This window comes from Somniosus microcephalus, chromosome 2 (assembly GCF_052327205.1).
Source record: "Somniosus microcephalus isolate GS21.2 chromosome 2, FLI_Smic_1.0, whole genome shotgun sequence".
Taxonomy (NCBI): Eukaryota; Metazoa; Chordata; class Chondrichthyes; order Squaliformes; family Somniosidae; genus Somniosus; species Somniosus microcephalus.
The window spans coordinates 262,166,865-262,188,487 of record NC_140988.1 but is presented as its reverse complement, the minus strand read 5'-3'; the positions used below and the strand labels follow the sequence as shown (position 1 = coordinate 262,188,487).

The following is a 21,623-nucleotide window of genomic DNA, read 5'->3' as shown; positions in this document are numbered from 1 at the left end:
AGTACTGCAGATCCAAGATTGCATACATCTTTTAAATTCTGCATTATGATAGCCATTTACTTTTGGACTGGGTGTTTTGCTCAGTATAAATTTCAGAAAGTGCTGAAGTTTTTTCAACATCCTTTTTAAACCATTGCTTCTCCTTGACCAATCCTTTACAAAATGTTAAAATATTTTTAGAAATACTTGAGATAAAATGATAGCCACTTTTAGTTACCTGGTGTAGTTAGGTAGTGGGATGCAATTCAATACCTCAGCCACAAGCTTAAAGCCACTTTAAAAAAAATTATGTACAAATTCTTCGTGACATTTCATTATTTATGCTGTATAGTAATGTTCCTTACTGTGCTCAGGATCAGCATTATAGAGTCTGGAAAGTCCTCCTGGTAGACCAGCATGAAATGAGCAGTGGATGTGCAGAGTCCTCAACTGCACTACAGCTACAGAGAGGGATGTTCCTGAGTCTTCAGTTGTGGTCATTTGCCACACACCTTACCACCCCACATCTAAAACAGCTGAGCTTGCACCAGAGATTGTGTGGCAGTTTGAAGCTGGGCGGTCTCTCATCAGTGATGATGAAGGGATTTCTTACAAAGGTGCAGCTCATCTCCATTCTGTTCACCATAATGGGGCAACGTCCACCATGGAGACGGTTGGTAACGTGGTCCAGATTGGTCTTCAGCTGATGAGTCGGGACGAGGTGCCTTCCATATATATTTGAAAAGTGGCATTTCCTGGATTTTCTCAAGGAGGTTCTTTGCTATGATGACTGATGTTAAGAGGCTTTGGCCTGGATTATGCAGTGGCTAATGATGGTGAAGTGTCAGCGTTTGCGTCATTACCCCACTGAAACTGACCGTAACTTCAGGACTTAGCGCATGCACAGCTAAACATGGAAATCCTGCAGTTGCGGTCAGTCATTCACTGCTCCGCTGCAGGCTGCGCTGTGGACTTCCCTCAACCACCCCCCCCACCCCAAATAGCCGGCAATCAATGGAACTGATGAAAACTTGAGCTTTTCCGCGCTGATATCTCTGTTAAATACCCCATTAAATATTAAGCCTTTTTGGAATAGGTGTAACTGGGGCTTTAACAGTGTATTGACTGCTAAAAAAACATTCTGGCCCTGAAAAACTAATTTTATATTTGTGGACTGTCAAATTTCTCCATTATGATAAAAAAATTACTAGATCTTTAGAAAAATGAAAGTTTTTTTTTTTAAGTTTGTTCATGATATTTCAGCTTCTACCATAACCCCATGTGTATGCCCCAATCTTTATTTTGCTTTCTGTAACATTTTTAAAAAGTGCAGGTAATCAGTGCTTTTCATTTCCTGGTTTGCTGTCTGTGAGAATGCTTCAATGTGCTTAGACAGCTTTGTGACATCACTGTTGCTCTTCACTGGAGTTCCCCTTTTGACAGCGCTACAATCAATTTCACATTGAGGAAGCTAAAGTTCTCACTACAGAGGTCGCAAGATCTCTGTAGGCAGCTTTCTTCAAGGTCAGCAGTGATCGCCGTCGCTTCGCTGCTGGCCGCAAATTACAGGCCTATATATTTTGAGAGGACTGGTAGCCAATCTGTGTTTGTTGGTCACATAGCCCTATAAGAATTTAACCACACAGGAGCACAATATTCTCCAACTCAGCAGAGAGCTAGTGCTAAGCGGTGCAATGTTTGAGCATTAGCTCCCCAAGTTGAGCCTGCACGCTTATTTAGGAGGCCATTTCTGCTTTGATCTTCCGAGCTGCTTTGGTAAAGTGGTCCTTGTAGGTAAGTGTGCAATCTAGAGTTGCTGTTAAATATTCTAGAATTCGGTCATGTGCCAGTCGTTCTCCATCCAAGAAGATGTTGAGTTGTCATGAAGCATTGACATGATGAAGATGGAAGCATGACGACACTGCCTTCAATACACTGGGCTTAAGTCTTCACTTTTTTGCAATAATCACTGATGGCTGCCATATTTTGTTCCAGTTGTCCTTGAGCTTTTTGAAGTCTGTCTCTTGAAGCCAGGCAGATGTCATCTGCATACTTGAATGACCTGGAGATTGTCGGAGGCGTAAATATGTTGGAGTAAGATCAGATCCCTAGGGTAGTCCATTCTTCTGGATTCTCCATGTGCTCTGCTTATTGGCCCAGCATCACCTGGAATTGTAGCATCGCCTGGAATTGTCTCTCTCAAAACATCATCTCTGTAGCCATAACAACCCATTGAGGTAACATCTTTTGACATCTTGACCAGTAAACCCATGTGCCAGACTGTATCATATGCTGCTGTCTAAATCAAGAAACATAGCCTCTGTCTTCTCCCTTCTATTGAAAACCATTTTCTATATAGGTGGTAAGAGCTAGAACTTGCTCACAAGTGTTCCTATTTGGTCTGAAGCTGACCAGGTCATCCTTCAGAGCCTGCTCTACTGTGAACATAATTCTTTGCAGAATTAGCAGCTCCATAAATTTGCAAGCACAGCTCAGAAGTGATATAGGACGGTAGCTAGCTGGAAGGGAGTAGTTCTTCCCTGATTTCAGTATAGCTATCACCCTGCCATATCTTGTACATCGTGCTCTCTTAGATAACACATGACAAAGTTTGACAGCTCTTTCCAAAGTGTAGAAGCATTTCTGGTGAAATCTTGTCAAGACTGTAAGCTTTTCCTGCTTCCATGAAACTCCGTGCTCTCTCCACTACCTCAGTGGAGTACGGCTGGAAGATGTCTTCCTCACACCAAGGTTGGACCATGCTGTATACTTCCATTTTACTGATTTTTCAAAGATTTTTCCTTGTTGGCTTTTGCCATGTTATTCAGGTGTATGGCAGTATGGTTCAGGGACAATTCACACTGACGTACAGTTCCTGGGACTAGGGACAGGGTCACTGGCAAGGCTTGGAAGCTAAGCAGAGCCAGGCCTGGTTAGTACCTGGAGGGGTGACCATCAGGGAAGACCAGGTGCAGAAGGTCACGGAAGGAGCCCCGAGGAGGGGCGGTTGGTGAGAAGGTCACGGAAGGAGCCCCGGGAGGGGTGGCTGGTGAGCGGGCGTTGGGCTGAAGATTGTCGGACAGGAGGAATGGCGGAAATGGAATGGTGGCGCGCACAGACGCAGCGGCTTTGCTTCTCCCAGGACGGTGCTATTTACGTTTAATGTTAATGTTATTTGTACTGGACTCATGGGAGCTTGCAAGATCACATTTCGTTGTTCATGTACTTGTGCATTGTACAATGACAATAAAGTTGAATTATTATTATGGCTTCTGTGCTGCTCCAGCTTCCTTATGAGTGACCATGCTTTTCTGCTGGATCTTGTCATGCCCATATCTGATGTAGCTTCACCATTAGTACATCGACAACAACTACAACAGCTTGTTTAGAAAGTACCTTTAACATAGTAAAACGTCCCAAAGCGCTTCACAGGACCGTTGCCAGACAAAATTTGACACCGAGCAACATAAATAGATATTAGGGCAGATGCTTGGTCAAAGAGGTAGGTTTTAACGAGCATCTTAAAGGAGGAAAGTCCACTCAGTAGTGTCCATCGTATTTTCCCTATGTGCACTCAGGAAATGGTTCAACTTATTTATAGTATATAGTGCATTTTACTACGAGGCTGTCGGATCTAGAAAGTCTACCCAGTTTGACTGGCACTAATGCTTGAAATTGCAGATACTGCAACTTTAATGTACACAACTGGGCTATGCTTTTCTGGCTACATCATATGGGTCCTGACGGAAAACAAGCAACTGACTTCAATCTAAAGATACCTCGTGACTTATGCAATTGCAGATAGACTTCATTATTCATTTGGCAGATATTCAAATAACAGAAAAGCTTTTAGTAAAAAGCTGGATTTGCAAAAAAGAACAAAACAGAGCAAAGGATTGTCCCTCAATTACAACAGCTATTCAGATTAATTTGTTGATTGCTGTTACATCTTTACGAAGGGAGACTAAATTGTTACGGCTTACAAATGCACGCCAAAATAACAAGCCCATTACAAATTTTAATTAGTGTCTTGTTAATCAGAAGATCTGTACAGTGACGCTAGATGTTCAATGAATAAGTTAAACAATAGATTGTTTGTCAGATGCTTATTGTTGGCAAGCAAAAGCACGCCAGCCAACTCTGCCTACAGACTGAAACCTCTTACGATTGTGTTTATCTCGTTCCTATTTAAACAATTGAATATTGAACTTGTTTTGCACTTCATACTACATAAATATGCTTCATGTCCCGTTATGTGAATATGAATGGTAATAATAACAGTAATTAAGATGAACTTAACTGCACAGATGGTGGGATAAGAATAACTCTCTAGATTTGTGTCAGAAATTCTACATCTCTCATTTAGATCCAAAGGTACATAAATCACAAACAAGTAACATAATTTGAACATGTGCCATTTTGTGGTTGCAATGTTTAACCCTCTGAATGCTATTCTATGAAATGCAACAAATGAAGCACAATTCATAAAGTAAGGCAAGTAGATTTATTTCAGTGGTTATAAAGTAGAAAAGATACTTTGAGGTATAGTAGTGAATGTTGACAAAAGCTAGTATTTCAGAAAAGCACATTTTCCACCAGTCTCTCAACTACATGCATATAAATAACTATTATCAGGGGCCATCTGCTGATTAGATGCAGCTCTCCCTGTGGGAGACATTACGCTTCAACGTTTTGAATTTTTTCAGGCTCCTATCCAAGTACTCGCATAAGTGTGTAAATGCACAAGTATGTTAATATTTCAAATCAGGACTGCTGCCTTGTTAAAAATACCACTTTTATTACAACCTTCATCAAAAACCATGATTGGAATTTCATCGATGTAAATATAAAAGTAATGGTTGATTTGTTGGAAAAAAGAATTTAACTAGGGTTTTTTCAAAAAATATATTCTCGGTTTTAAATTTAAAACAATTGACTTTTTTTGAGGTCTAATTGTCAGACTGGGTTCGAATTACAAGTTACAGTTGAAATTGGTAAGCATTGTAATTTTCTCCTGTAGACCTGAAATTTAGCAGTCTTCAACTTTCACAAAAACTAAGTTGGTATTAAATTCAAGGTTTCTTCAACATTGTCAACTTTCAAATAATTTAAGTAATGGTTCCATTGAAAGACATATTAATTTGCCATGCAGAAGCACCCAAACTGTACATGCAAATAATTCTTGCATAGCCTATGTGTTTTTTAACTCCACGCACAGCACAATAGGTCATGGTACCAACATACGGGCCTCATTCTGGCTCAATGCCAGTCTGGATTGTCTTAATGATTTGCCAGAGCTACAGTCCCAACTGAAAATGGTCAGGGTAGGGACAGTGTGCATCATGCGTGGTTTTGTCGGATGCTCAGACAGTTGTACTAATTACCATGGGCTTTTTGTGGTCTCGCTTCAGCGATCACTGTTGTCTCCGACCCAGATGTGGCTATGTTAGTCTCAGAAATCTAAATCTCTCCGTCCTTATCCATCACAAAGATGAGATTACATTTTGTAAATATAAAAATAATATATTTCTGCTGCTAACTCGGTGTATTTTGGTTTCTTGAAACATAAACCTAATTCCATTTAAACACCTGAAAGGTACACACTCTATAATGCTGAAGTATTGTTATTATTCCATAAATAGCAAAGACTTCATTCCAGAAGAAGTTTTATAAAGGTTTTCCTCACAAGTGGAATTATCATTGTTACCATTACAAATTCATTTTTTTGGTGGATTTGATTGGGGGCCTATTACAAGTGTGGTGGACAAATTTGTATTAGCAATTTTTGAAGCTGAGATTCAATTTAAAACATGGGCTGTTACAAGCCCTCATACAAGGTTTTCTATTGTTGACCCCAAAACTAGTTTAACTTTTAACTCTAGTGCACTTCTCAGTATATTATAAGTGCCAGTATTAGGAGCGTGTGGCATTTGCAGCATCTATATTTCACTACATGAGATAAAGAACAAATTTGCATTTATATAGCACCTTATCAGAACCTCAGGACATCGCAAAGCGCTTCACTACCATGAATTACTTTTATAGTGTAGCCACTGTCATGTAGCCAAATGAAATGAATTAACTCAATGTGTTTTGGGTGGTGTTGATGGAGGGAATAATATTGGCCAGGACACCCAACAAGAGAAGCTTGTGGAGGATACCCAAATGGCAATGTCATCAGCAAATTGTAGCATGCCCAGTCCTTTGTTCAGGTATTTGATTGTTATTGACATAAATGAAGAACAGCATTGGGCTGGGAACACGGCATTGGGAACTCCTGCCATTGGGTAGAACCTGCTGGACAGCGCTGTCCCCTCGCTAACACGAATTGTGTGCTCTACCAGGAAATTCAATATTCATAAAATTGGGAATGCTGATCTGGGAAATGGTGTATCACAGCCCATTGTGCCAAACCATGTCGAAAGCCTTTTCCACGCCCAGGAATACCTCCATTGTGCACTCTTTCTGGGGTCACAGAGGAATATGGCTTGGAAATTGCACATCGATAACATCAGCCTAATGATGTGTTAGGTATCAGGATCTTTCTTCATCGGTATTGCTGCTCCCATTGGACATTAGTTAGCTACTTACTGGCTAGCTCTGGGTTATCGAGGGTTATGCAGATGTTTGGATGGGTGATGTTGCAGCCTGAAAGGAGCCACATCAGCTATTTTGTAGTTCCAGACTAGTGTTCTGGATAATCGCAATCCAGCAGAGAGATTCAGTGTCAACAGGATCGGCAGTTGGTCACTCCCCATGCCTTCCCCGATCCTTATGTCTGAACATCTGCTGATCGTAGCTGATGTTCCAACGATGAGGTCAAGGGTGTTATGGGAGTTGAAGCAGCTGCTATGAGAAGTGAACTAGGGAGGGATTCAAGATGCAGTAGCCCAGATTTGCCTAGCGTTGATGGACTGTCTACCCCATGTAGGGTTCTTTGCATTGAAATTCCCCAGGATCAGCATGTTGTTTCCCAATCCGAAAGTTCTCCTGTATAAGTCCTGTGGTAGAGGAGTCCCTGATGGACAATAGACAGACAAAACACTTAGTGACGCTCCTTGTTCCAGGTAAATTTTGGCTGCTGCACACTCCTGTCCACTGGTAGTGCCAGAGACATAAATTTCTTAGTATTCCAGGCTGCAATATATGAGGAAGGCAGCGCCGCCTCCTTTCCTCATTTTCTTGTCCAATCTAGCAGTTGTAGTTCAGTATGCTGAATCCGCTATTGATTGATAGGTCTCATTTACTGAGGCTATGAGAGCATTGTTTTTCTGTCGCGTTCTCTAGCTCTCCCTTGTTTTTGCAGATGCCTCTAACATTCACATGTACAGTAACATGTTTATTCCCTTCAAGGGTGACACTGGTGGGGCTTTGTTTTGATATCAGTGATTCATTGCAGCCATTAATGGACTCTTGGGGTCACTAGTGACTTATCATAATGGTTGATGAGTGCCATCATACCCTTCATCTTGTCACCATACTGCTTGATAGCATCCTCATGGAAAGTTAGTAGGTGTAAGGGGTTTTCCTTGAGAGATGTCCCTGAGGTTTCTCTCTCTAGAGGCCTCTCTCTCTTGCACAGTAAAACCTTGAGTGGTTCGACCCACTCGCCCCTTAGATTCTATACTCGACTTTGGGGCAGGAACTACAATGTAGAGAAAACTCTTGTAGACTAAGTTTGATGAAACAAAATGAAATTTTATTGCATAAGGAAAAATATCAAATCAAATGCAAGCAGATAAGAGAGTACATGGGAGGGAAAAACACAAACAAATCATAACGACACAATACTAACTAAGGCAAATACAGGCATCTTATACTCTACAAAAATCATCATGAAATAAGGAAACGCGCGGAATATCGAGGGACAACTCATGTTAATTGTACCCTTAAATCCACCCCCTTAAACCTATCTAGATCTGATTGTGAAGGGCCAGAAACATGCTCACCAATCCCACTAGGAAGTGCAAGGTTTTGAACCCGTCTGCGTTTGATCCTTTCAGGCGTTCCGTCTCCACGTGGATCGTGGAGCCCCAGCGAGCTGCGCCACACCTCTCCTGAGGTGGGGGTCGGGGCGGCTGGACACCGACTGGTTCTGGATGTCGGCGGGGTCGGGGATCGTCGGCTCGACCCTGGTCAGAGGAGCCTTGGGCTGGCTCCCATCGCTTCTTCAGTTCGTTTTTGTCTCTTCTCCCAAGTTGGGTCGATGGCCTCTTGTTCCGGCAACGGCCCGGGGATGATCGATGATCTCCCGATGTTTTCCCCGGGGCGGGACGCCGGCTTCGAAACGGCCTTCTTGATGTTGGCTTAATTCTTCTCCCTCCTCCGGTGGTGGAGAGGAGTTTGCTGATCTTCTCCCGAAGCGACTCCTCTTCACCCACTGCCACTCGGTCGTGTGTCTCTCTCCGAGTGTGTGTCCTCTGAGTGTCTTCCATCTGAGTGCCTTCTTCGTGAGCTCTGCGTCCTCTGAGTGAGTGCCCGTACCACTCCAACCCCTCCAGTTATACCTTTCTTCAGCAGTCTCCACTTCCTGCCCAAAATCAGGTTAGTCTTTGTTTAACTTTTGGCGGGCTGGGAGCACAGCGGGGTAGTTATTATATTTTAAAATATTTTAAACGGCTGGTAAAGGCCCATCTCTGGTCTGGAATGACCTTCATTGTTTTTAATGTCCTGCTGATCTCGTTATCTAGTCCTTGGTGTTGTTCTCATGAATATGAAATTGTCCCCTTTTGTCTGGGCCAACATTTAGATGGCCTCTGTCTCCAGGCCGATCTTGACTGGATCTGCATCTAATCCATATGTATATGTGTGGGTCTGGTTTCGTTCTCTCAGAAACGGCTTCCAGAACTTACTGTGGGTTGAATCCACAAAGCTGTCTGAGGATTCGCAGGAACCATTTTAAAATGTCCCAATAAGCCGGTCACGTGGTACGGTGGCCATTTTGTATGCCCCTTTTTCTGGGCTTCTTTTAAAACAGTCTTTAAAATCATGGCCTCTTCTGCCATTTGACCCTTATTAATACAAAGTCCAATTTTGCGAATCCTACATAGGGTATCGTCTGAATTGGTAGAGACTGGCTTTGAGGATTGCAGTTGGTTTCCTGCCCCTTTATCATACTTGTTTCTGCTTATAGTTCTGGTCTTTGTACTCTCAGAAGATGTCTAGACTCAGCCTCTTTGATGCAGCCACCTTTGCATAAATCTGCTTTTCAGTTTTTTTGCTGGCTAAAATTGTTCTTTGGATATTTGTGGCTTCTTCAAAGTGCAGGTAGTTTTATGCACATGCTGGATGGGGTCCACCATAGTCAATGCAGGTAGCATCATGCTTTAGCCAAGAGCACCGAGACTCAGATCCTTGCCACACCATACACATTTTGTGCTATTTTTGCACTCGACTGCTCTGTAGCCGAATCACTGACACGTGAAACATTGACTTGAAACAATGGCTGGAATTTCCACCTCCTCTACTTTGTTGTGGAAGAAGTAAAAATTGAAGCTGCTTTCATTCAGTCTCTGGACCTGCTCCGTATTTTCGAGTGTCACTCTGAGTCTCGTGTGTAGGCTTGTTTGGAGGCTCACTACTTTGTTGAGCTGTTGAACACTACTTTTCCAGCCTCCTCCACTGGCATTTCAGTGCTGATGACCTTAATGACCACATGTTGCACAGTCCTGGATTGTTAATCCTGTCTCATTTTTTGTTTATACTGTATTGGCGTCTTGTATTTTTTAATGTGTATGGGGTTCCACATTCACAATTTTGTGTATTTAGGGCCTTGTATTTCTGTGTATGGAGCTCATTACTGCGTGCACCACTCACTAGTTTTGTACCTTATATCCAACGGTTAGGCATCCCTGATCTAATTGACACTTTCAATATTATGCAAATTGATTAAAGTAAATTGTTCACCCTGGTGACGGGTTTAAATACCAGGGATACAAGTTAAAATTAGAAAGTTTGGTGCAAGAAATGAAGTTGGGCAGAAATTTTCACTTGAAGGGAAATGTTCCTAAAATCATTGGCCCAGATTTTGCAGTAAAAATAACGGTGAGGCTATCGGCGCTCACCGTTATTAAGGAGTAAATACATGCAATGGCATGAAGTTGCGATACTTACATGATAGATACCCACTAAACACGCCGGAAAAAGTTAGGGCTTGTCCATTCACACTGTTCCAGTACAGCTACAACACTGGCATCTATCTGACAATTTGGAAAACTGCCCAGGTATGTCCTGTCCACAAAAAGCAGGACAAATCCAACCCAGCCAGTTACCGCCCCATCATTCTACTCTCAATCATCAGCAAAGTGATGGAAGATGTCATCGACAGTGCTATCAAGCAGCACTTACCCACCAATAACCTGCTCACTGATGCCCAGTTTGGGTTCTGCCAAGACCACTCGGCTCCCAGCCTCATTACAGCCTTGGTCCAAACATGGACAAAGGAGCTGAATTCCAGAGGTGAGGTGAGAGTGACTGCCCTTGACATCAAGGCGGCACATGACCGAGTCTGGCATCAAGGAGCCCTAGTAAAACTGAAGCCAATGGGAATCAGGGGGAAAACGCTCCACTGGCTGGAGTCATACTAGGAAGATGGTTGTGGTGGTTGAAGGTCAATCACCTCGGCCCCAGGACATCGCTGCAGGAGTTCCTCAGGGCAGTGTCCTAGGCCCAACCATCTTCAGCTGCTTCATCAATGACCTTCCCTCCAACATAAGGTCAGAAATGGGGATGTTTGCTGAGGACTGCACAGTGTTCAGCGCCATTCACAACTCCTCAGATAATGAATCAGTCCATGCCCGCATGCAACAAGACCTAGATGACGTTCAGGCTTGGGCTGATAAGTGGCAGGTAACATTTGCGCCACAGAAGTGCCAGGCAATGACCATACAAGCGAAAGTCTAACCACCTCCCCTTGACATTCAACGTCATTTCCATCGCTGAATCCCCCACCATCAACATCCTGGGGGTCACCACTGGACCAGCAACATAAATACTGTGGCAACAAGAGCAGGTCAGAGGCTGGGTATTCTGCGGCAAGAGTCTCACCTCCTGACTCCCCAAAGCCTTTCCACCATCTACAACACTCAAGAAGCTCGACACCACCATCAAGCAGCCTGCTTGATTGGCATCCCATCCACCACCTTAAACATTCACTCCCTCCACCACCGGCGTACCGTGGCTGCAGTGTGTACCACCTACAAGATGCACTGCAGCAACTCACCAAGGCTTCTTCGGCATCACCTCCCAAACCCGCGACCTCTTCCACCTAGAAGGACAAGGGCAGCAGGCGCATAGGAACACCACCATCCTGAATTAGAAGTATATCGCCGATCCTTCATTGTCGCTGGGTCAAAATCCTGGAACTCTCTACCTAACAGCACTGTGGGCGTACCTTCACCACATGGACTGCAGCGGTTCAAGAAGGTGGCTCACCACCACCTTCCCAAGGGCAATTAGGGATGGGCAAGAAATGCTGGCTTTGCCAGTGACGCCCACATCCCATAAAAAAACGAATGGAAAAAAAGTGAATTTTTAACTGCTTTTCAGCTATTTTTGCTGGCTGAATTTGTCCTCTGGATGTTTATGGCTTCTTTGAAGTGATTATGGGTCCACCATAATCAATGCAGGTGACATCATGCTTTAGCCAAGAGCACTGGGACTCTGATCCCTGCCCCACCATACACATTTTGTGCTATCTTTGTCTCTGTGGTTTTCAACATGTAAACCATCAAGTAAATGACTTAAAACGTATAAGTGGATTTAAACACACTTAACAATATCTTAATTACTGCCAAACAACCTCTGTGGCACAGAAAATTAACTTTTACAAGTGTGTAGTCTCATTCCTTCAGATTTTAATTATTGTTGGAGATTTTTAAAGAAATAATTCTTTTTACATTTTCTTTCTGTCTCTTTTATCTCTCTCTTAATCCCATCTTTCTTTCCTCTTTATTTTGCTTTCTGTACATGATTTGGTATTGAATTAGCTATTCTAACTTTCACTTCCTAATTTAGATTCTGCGTGCCTTTGTAAGGATTCTTCAATCTGATTGATTAAGGAGACACACTATTGCTTGCCCAAATCCCCTGTAGAGAGTGCCGCGCTGTTTTTGATTTCTAATAACCGCAACTTCCAGTGCAAAAGCCCATAGAAAATCTGTGGGCAAGTCTAAGTGTAATGAATGCTAGCACTGTTCGTTCATCGCTGACAGCAAAATCTGGTCCATTGTGTCCTTGTAAGGTTCAACATGAGTCAGTCCCCTATATAAAGAAGACATAAAAATCGTGCATGTGTGATATTTGTGACTTTTTACACAACCCTCTTATTTGAACATATTTATATACATGAACTACTACTTTACATAAACTACTTTTCGGTTGTTCCCACCTATTGCATTTTTCGTCACAGTTTTGACGCTTGATGTACAGTGATCAAAATTCCTACCGATGTGACTAATGAGACAGAAAAATGGGCCGTTTTGTGAGCTATAACCACAGTAGTGAAGTAAATTGAGAATTAAAGTGCTTAATTGTTTCAGTGCTTTGTACTGTTTCCCTTCCATTCTTCAGAAGCAGTAGCACAAATTGAACAGTTTGTACTAATCAGAGATTGAATTTCCATTAATTTCAATGCACACTCTGGATCGCATTGTCATAGAGATCATGAATTATGGCATAGTATTTAATTGTAATAATGTGTAGTTTGCCTACATGCACACCAAGAACAGGAAGCTTGAGAAACTCGGCATCACCACCAGCAGCAACCAAGCCTCCCCCGGTACCACGGTTGAAACCACAGGGAAGTCCATCGTCAACTTGTCCGACCACACCCTTCAACCAGACGAAATTGAAGTTCTCAGCCGAGGGCTCAATTTCTGCCCCACCACCAAAATGGACCCCATCGGTCTCGCAGCAGACACAGAGGAATTCATCAGGAGAATGAGGCTCCGGGAATTCTTCCACAAATCCCAAGATGTCAGCAGCGAACCCAATGAGACAACCAATGATCCGGAACAGCAGACAGAGGGATCCGCAGTGCAGCAGCCGAAGAAGAAAGAGTCAACGGCATCTCCACACCATAAAATAATACATGTTTGAACTTTACTGTTGTATTATAAATATAGTTAATGAAAATTATGGTCTTAATATATAGTTTATTTTTTAATTTATTCATTTTAGGATATCACTTAAGGTATAACCTCTCGTCCCACCTGTATACACCTGTATACAATTAGCATAACTGTAATTCCACTAATTAGAGTAGATGGTCTCGGGCTGTTACTACAACACATTTAATAGACAGAAATTAAACATTAACAGAGCTATGTATTCTGAGCACATTAGTGTTTCTCAAATATTGACCGCAAAGGAATACTCTGGGACATAATAGGGTTGTCCTACAGTTACAACTGGTTACAATAGTGCCTAATATTTTGTTTAAAATTTATTTTACTTATTCACTATTGAGAAATTTGTTTTTTTAAATGAGTCCCTATGGCTGACCTTTTCACAAGACCATAGATGGGTTCAAATGGAGGCCTATTTGATCTTACCCTTCCAGAATACCAACTCTGATCTTGTCTTACAGCATCCAGGCTTCAACCACCTTTTCTGACAACCCATTTAAGCTGTTGGATCACCCTTTATTGGAAGAAATATTTCTTCTTGTCAGTCTTAAACTTATTCTTTTTCATTGGCATTTTTTTGCTCAAATTCTGGTATGTATTGAAGCATGACATCTTTGTGCCAAGCTTCCTGAGACATCTGTCACAAACTCCGTATCCTTGCCACCGACTTCATCCTCTCCCTGACCACTGTCTCAGGCTGAATCGTACTGTTTGCAACCTCAGCGTCCTGTTCAACCCTGACATGAGATTCCAAGCCTCTCCATCACAAAGACCTCCTACTTCCATCTCTGTAACATTTCCTGCCTCTACCCCACCTCAGTCCTTCAGCTGCTGAAGCCCTCATACTTGTCTATGTTACCTGTAGACTTGATGGGCTCGATTTTCATTGGGCCGTTAAGGCGGGATTGGAGGCGTGTGGGGGGTTAAAATCGTGAAATCGGGGGGCACGAACCCATCCTGCCCCCAACCCGCCTCCATGCCAGTTTCAAGGGAGGCAGATACCCAACCTGTGCTGGGACCCGCCTCCCCGAGGCGGGAAGGGGATTAGTGCCAATTAACTGCCTGTTAACAGGCAGTTTTTAGCCTAATTCCTATTTTTATCCCTGAAGCGTGGGATTCCCGATGGCTCCAAACCACGCCAAGTTAGCGAGGCGGACCGTCGGGCTGAAGGGCTTGGAGGACTCGAGATGTCCAGTGTTCAGGTGAGTGATGTGTGCATGAGTGCAGAGGTAAGTGTGTTTGGTGTGTCTAAAGTGTTTAAATAAGTTTTACTTACCTTTACAGCCTTCCTTCCTTCAGGTCTCGGCAAAGAGCTGTCAAACGCTGATATTTCATCTGTCAAAAGCTCTTGACAGATGAAATGTCAATCTGTGACGTCACCTGTTGCTGGGTGGCCCTTAATTGGCCGCTGGGCAGGCTCAACAAGGTCAATCAAGTGAAAATCGCGTGGGTTGGCCACAACGCGATGAAGGCAGGACTACAACCCCAAAAGTTGTAGTCCCGCCTCCTACAAGCCTCCAGTATCAAAATTCAGCCCGATAAGTCTAATGCTCTCCTCCCATTCACCACCCTTCGTAAACTACAGCTTATCCAACACTCTACTACCCAAATCCTATCCTGCAGCATGATTTGCTTGCCTATTCCTCCTGTTCTTACTGCCATACATTGGCTTTCAGTCTCATAACGCCTCAGATTAATCCTTCAATGGCTTTGCCACTCCCTATCTCTGTAACCCCTGCAGCTCTACAATACCCCTCTCCAAACTCTCCATTCTTCAGACTCCTTCCCTCAACCCCTGTACCTCTGCAGCTCCCTTCTTAAAACCCATCTCTTTGACCAAGCTTTTCCCTCCTAATCTATCTATCTTTGGCTTGACATATATTTTTCCTTTCACCTTTGGACGTTTCTCTACGTTAAATGCAAGTTGTTCTTGTTGTTGTTATGCCACCTAATGAACTCTTCTAAAAGCTGTTGTTTGTTAAAAATCTCAATCTGACAGCATTTTTAAGCATATTTCATTTAATCATACTCCACTAACAGTGATAAAATTCTAATCCAATGAGTGAAATGGTGGCTCTGATAACAAAATAAAATGCCACCAGTAAATGTAATATAATACAAGATGGCACAGTTATAATTAAGATAAGACCATTCTAGTGCCTTATCCTGGAACATGCACTGGCTGAAAGGGTGGTGGAAGCAGATTCAATAGTAACTTTGAAAAAGGAATTGGATAAATACTTGGGGGGGGCTAAATTTGGTTTATTTGCACCTCTGTTAGTGCCCTAAGAGGGCGCTAACGGGGCGCAAATCAACTGGTGCCTGAGTCGAGTGCCACTAATGCCTCCCGCAAAATTCAGCGGGAGGTTAGCGGCGGTGCTAACCGTTAATGCCACGTAGCGCTGCGCCGCCGGCAATGACGCCATCGCCATGTGCAGCACCCCGCTCATGCCCCAGCTGCAATATTGCTATGTCCGCCGGGGTCACGGGGGCCTACCTGCGGCCAGGAAGGTGCTAGTTAAAGGGGAGGTGGCGGGTGGCCATTTTTGTTGCTGGCTGCCTGCCAGCACCTGCCCCCATTGCTGTCCCTGGCCCCCGTGAAGCCCCTCCGCGGGGTGCCAGCTGCTCTCCGTGAGCCCGGCACTTCTCTTGAGTGCCGGGCTCGTTTGCTGGTGCTCCCAATCCCTGGTGGCCCAGCTGGGCGCTGGGATTCGCTGCGCCAGACCCCTCCCCTTTAATGAGAGGAAAGCCTGCAGTACCGCGGCGGGATATTGGCTCGCAGCACCCCAAGAGGGATGTGGGGTGCTTCCAGTAGCGCCCCTCCTCCCTCTCGGGGCACTCCCTGGGAAAATCGGCTGCGGGGATGCTAACCAAAGGGGGCGCTACCCAATTTTTACCCCTTGAAGTGGAGAAAATTGCAGGGCTCTAAGGGGCACAATGGACATGATCTTCACTGCACGTCAATTACAAGAGAAATGCAGGGAACAGCACCAACCGCTGTACATGACCTCCTTTGATCTCACAAAGGCCTTCGACACTGTCAACTGTGAGGGATTATGGAGTGTCCTCCTCAAATTCGGCTGCCCTCAAAAGTTTGTCACCATCCTCTGCCTGCTTCACGACGATATGCAAGCCGTGATCCTGACCAACGGTTCCACCACAGACCCAATTCACGTACGAACCGGGGTCAAGCAAGGGTGTCATCGCAGCAATGCTCTTCTCGATCTTCCTTGCTGCAATGCTCCATCTCACCCTCAGTAAGTTCCCCACTGGAGTGGAGCTAATTTACAGAACAAACGGGAAACTGTTCAACCTCTGTCGCCTCCAGTCCAGATCCAAGGTCATCCCATCCTCTGTCGTTGAATTACAGTATGCAGACGACGCCTGCGTCTGCACTCACTCGGAGGTCGAACTCCAAACCATCGTCAACACCTTCACCAAAGCGTACGAGAGCAAGTGCCTTACACTAAACATCCGTAAGACAAAGGTCCTCTACCAATCTGCCCCCGCCACACAGTACTGCCCCCCGATTATCAAAATCCACGACAAGGCCTTGGACAACTTGGACCACTTTCCATACCTCGGGAGCCTACTGTCAACAAGGGCAGACGTCGACGACGAAGTCCAACACCGCCTTCAGTGTGCCAATGCAGCCTTTGGTCGCCTGAGGAAGAGACTGTTTGAAGACCAGGACCTCAAACCCGGCACTAAGCTCATGGTCTACAGAGCAGCAGTGATACCCGCTCTGCTGTATGCCTCCGAGACATGGACCATGTACAGCAGGCACCTCAAAGTACTGGAGAGGTACCACCAATGCTGCCTCCGCAAGATCCTGCAAATCCATTGGCGCACCAACGTCAGTGTTCTTGCTCAGGCCAACATCCCCAGCATCGAAGCTTTGACCATGCTCAATCAGCTCTGATGGACAGGTCACATTGTTCGCATGCCCGATACGAGACTCCCAAAACAAGCGCTCTACTCGGAGCTCCGGCACGGCAAGAGAGCCCCAGGTCGGCAGAGGAAACGCTTCAAGGACACCCTCAAAGCCTCCTTGAAAAGTGTAACATCCCCACCGTCACCTGGGAATACCTAGCCCAAGACCGCACAAAGTGGAGGAGAAGCATCCGGGTAGGCGCCGAACACCTCGAGTCTCTTCGCCGGGAGCAAGCGGAAGCCAAGCTCAGGCAGCGCAAGGAGTGCACGTCAACCCAAGCAACCCACCCACCCGCTCCTTCAACCACCGTCTGCCCCACCTGTGACAGAGACTGTAGGTCCTGCATTGGACTCATCAGTCACCTGCAAACTCATTTTTAATGTGGAAGCAAGTCATCCTCGGTTCCGAGGGACTGCCTAAGAAGAAGAATGGGGAAAGAGCAGGGAGTGGGAATAATTGATTAGCTCTTTCAAAGAGCCGGCAGATTCACAATGGGCTGAATGGCCTCCTTTTGTACTGTAAGATTCTATGATTATTCAAAGAAGAGTATATCTTTTTAAATGAGTAAATGTTACCCTCCTCCTTCTGGAGAGTATTGTCAGTCTTGAATATGCTTAAATCACTCCGTCCAGCCACATTACACCCAGTTTTCCAGTCAGATGGAGTGATGGACACAGTTAGCAAGCTTACCACATCTGTTACTCCACCACAAACATGCTGGGGGTGAAATTCCAATATTAATTAAATATAGGGAATGCCTATTTTTCTTTATAATTGGTAACCCATTAATGAAATTGCATTTTCAGGAATTGCAGCTTAAAAGCTATACATTCCCGCAATTTCATCAATGGGTCATTAATTTCAGAGAAAAACTGGAAAATGTTGGGTTCATTGTTCATCCTGCCAAACTGCATTCAAAAATGGTATCCTAGAAAGTGTAACAGGAAGGCTGTTCTGATTGTGATTACTTCTATAAAAAATATATTTTAAATCATAGAATTTTGAGTTGGCATATTTGTGGTGGTCGAATCACATTATTAGTGAATTAGGATAATAGTTTGATTCCACCACTAACCCCATGAACTCGGGTACACAGTTACTTTAAAGGAGCAGATAAATGATACAGAATAATTGAGTTCAAATGCATAAATGAAAACAGGGAATATGTTCAAAAGCTCTTTCATGGAGTGCACGCAGTATAATTTTTTTTAACGAACTTTTGTGAAGGTATGGATCCTTCTCTTCTCCACAGGACATCTGCATCTATGCTGATAACATCCAGCCCTACCTCTGCCTCCTCCATTGAGCCACAGGATGTTGCCACATACTCAAGATCTGGATGAACCAAAGTTTCCTCCAGATGAATGTCAGCAAAACTGAGGATATCCTCGTTGGCTCCTGTCAACATCACAAGCTTTTGGCCTTGATTCCATCATACATTCCGGATCCCACAAAAGGCTTATGGATGATGAAGTCTGTTCTGCCCACCTTATTTCATTCATCCAGAAAGACCCTAAAGTTCCCTCAATTGCACTATCCAATTTTTTCTTAAATGATTCCCGATTTTTGTCTCTGTGTTCTATCTGGAAGTTTATTCCATGTATTGATCATTCTTTTTGTGAAGAAGAACCTCTTGATATCAATCCTAAATTTGCTTTTTACTAGTTTGAATTTCTGTTTCCTTTTACAACTCTCGCAATTTAACTTAAAAGTAATATTCCCTATTTATCTTTACAGTTCTCTTAAGTCTCCTATATACCTCTAAGAATTCCTCTTCGGCATCTCTTCCCATGATGTAAAGTTTTTCTATAACTGACCTTTGGCATTAGTTATTTAGCCCTGTGGCTGTTCTCTATGCTGCCTCCAGTACTTGAATATCACCCTCGTTTCTCGGTGACCAGAACTAGACTCACTACTCAGGTTGTGGTCTGACCAGAAAACTGTACAGTTTGATTACAACTTCCTCTGACTTGTGTTCTAATGTTTTGGCCATGCAGTTCAACATTCTTACAAAAGCAAAATACTGCAGATGCTGCAAATCTGAAATAAAAACAGAAAATGCTGGAAATACGCAGCAGGTCAGGCAGCATCTGTGGAGAGAGAAACAGAGTTAACATTTCAGGTCGATGACCTTTAATTGTTCAACATATGGCTTTATTGATTGTTGCTCTGCATCGGTCGGACATGTTGAGTATCAAGTCTACTAAGACTACCAAGGTTCTTTAAGCCTCATCCTTATCTAATTCAATACCATTCCTGGAGTGTTCATGTGACACATTCCTATAAGAACATAAGAAGTAGGAGCAGGAGTAGGCCATATGGCCCCTCGGGCCTGCTCCGCCATTCAATAGGATCATGGCTGATCCGAACCTAGACTCACGTCCACTTTCCTGCCCGCTCCCCATAACCCTTAATTCCCTTATCAGCTAGGAAACTCTATTTCCTTTTTAAATTTATTTAATGTCGCAGCTTCCACAGCTCTCTGAGGTAGCAAATTCCATAGATTGACTACCCTCTGAGTGAAGAAGTTTCTCCTTATCTCAGTTTTGAAACGGCAGCCCCTTATTCTAAGATTATGCCCCCTAGTTCTAGTCTCACCCATCAGTGGAAACATCCTCCCTGCATCCATCCGATCAAACCCCCTCACAATCTTATATGTTTCGATAAGATCGCCTCTCATTCTTCTGAACTCCAATGAGTAGAGGCCCAACCTACTCAACCTTTCCTCATAAGTCAACCCCCTCATCTCCGGAATCAACCGAGTGAACCTTCTCTGAACTGCCTCGAGAGCAAGTACATCTTTTCTTAGATATGGAAACCAAAACTGTACGCAGTATTCCAGGTGTGGCCTCACCAGTACCCTGTATAACTGAAGCAAGACTTCCCTGCTTTTATACTCCATCCCCCTTGCAATAAAAGCCAAGATTCCATTGGCCTTCCTGATCACCTGCTGTACCTGCATACATGCATACTTCTGTGTTTCATGCACCAGGACCCCCAGATCCCTTTGTACCGTAGCACTTTGCAGTTTCTTTCCATTTAGATAATAACTTGCTCTTTGATTTTTTCTGCCAAAGTGCATAACCTCACACTTTCGAACATTATATTCCATCTGCCAAATCTCTGCCCACTCACTTAGCCTGTCTATGTCCTTTTGCAGGTTTTTTATGTCCTCCTCACTCACTGCTTTCCCTCCCATCTTTGTATCGTCGGCAAACTTGGATACGTTGCACTCGGTCCCTTCCTCCAAATCGTTAATATAGATTGTAAAGAGTTGGGGTCCCAGCACTGACCCCTGCAGAACACCACTAGTTACTGATTGCCAACCCGAGAATGAACCATTTATCCCAACTCTCTGTTTTCTGTTAGATAGCCAATCTTCCACCCATGCCAGTACAGGTAGACTATCCTTTATCCGAAAACCTCGGGACCAGCCGTGTTTCGGTTTTAGGAAAATTTCGGATTTCGGAAGGTGCGCGAAAACACTTCGGTTTTCAGAGGTCATTCGGTTTTCGGGAGTGCGGATAAAGGATACACTATCCCTTATCCGGCAGCGTCGGGTCATGCTTTGCGCCACTTTCGGCTTTCAGAGGTTTTCTGGTTTCGGATGTGCGGATAAAGGCTGGTACACTTACGCTGAGCGATTTCAGTTTTCAGAAGTGCGGAAAAATGCTACACTATCCCTTATCCAGCTAGGCCTGTAAGTCGTGCCACACTCTGGTCATGTCATGCGCACGACTTACGCTGACCGAAAAAACCTTCGGTTTTTAGAGGGTTTCGGTTTTCGGAAGTCCGGATAAAGGGTAGTCTACCTGTATATTACCCCCAATCCCGTGATTTTTTATCTTGTGCAATAATCTTTTGTGTTGCACCTTGTCAAATGCCTTTTGGAAGTCCAAATACACCACATCCACTGTGCAGCAACTTACACTTGTCTGCATTAGTTTGGTAGTGGAGAAGAGGTGTTTGGAGTTATTTGTGCGGTCCAGAATTGCGCTGGAGAACGAAGCAGTTTTGACCAAGTGGAGGGAGTGACTATAACAAGAGACAATCCAGCCAGAGTCACCAGTGTATAGCCAGGTCAGATAAACATCAATAACATTCAAGCTTTTATGCCCTGCTGATTTGAGGCTGTAGAGGTAGCTGTTATGTAAGACGGGGGAGGCAGTAAGAGTGGAAAACCTGAGATCTGAAGGGGACACAGGAGTTGACAAAAACTGTAACACTTAAAGCAAACATTTGTGCATCCCAAGTATTCTTGTTCTTTTTAAAAATTGCATAGTGCACCACTGCTTCAAAAGCTATTACGGCCCTAGCAACAACAGATCATCTCTCAACTAAAACACTTCACAGTTTGACTTATACTTGAGCCTTTTCCTTGAAGGTAAAGTTCAATGGCTCACTGGGTCAACAGACGAAGAAAGAAAGGTAAACCTATCCTTTCCCATAGTGCTAAACCGTATCTTCTGGAAGGATGACTAAGCAGTGGCATTGATTTGTGGTGTCTCGAAGGAAAATAACATGTCTGTGAGGTGAGAATTGTGAAGGAAGGGAGGGGAGGGCCTCAAATAGAGGAAGTACTG

General features: G+C 44.0%; 1 protein-coding gene across 5 annotated transcripts in view; it reads left to right on the top strand.

The window, feature by feature from the left end:
- ndufaf2 (NADH:ubiquinone oxidoreductase complex assembly factor 2) overlaps positions 1-21,623 on the top strand; it is a 219,276-nt gene that overhangs the window by 182,635 nt on the left and 15,018 nt on the right. For 2 of the 5 annotated variants that reach the window (XM_085971513.1, XM_085971526.1), the window contains one exon: positions 12,682-13,091. The exons of the other annotated variants lie outside the window; for them this stretch is intronic. In XM_085971513.1, the coding sequence (XP_085827639.1) occupies positions 12,682-13,077 (396 nt within the window). In that variant the 3' untranslated portion in view covers positions 13,078-13,091. Of the gene's footprint in view, positions 1-12,681; positions 13,092-21,623 lie in introns of those variants that run through there. 5 annotated transcript variants of the gene reach the window in all.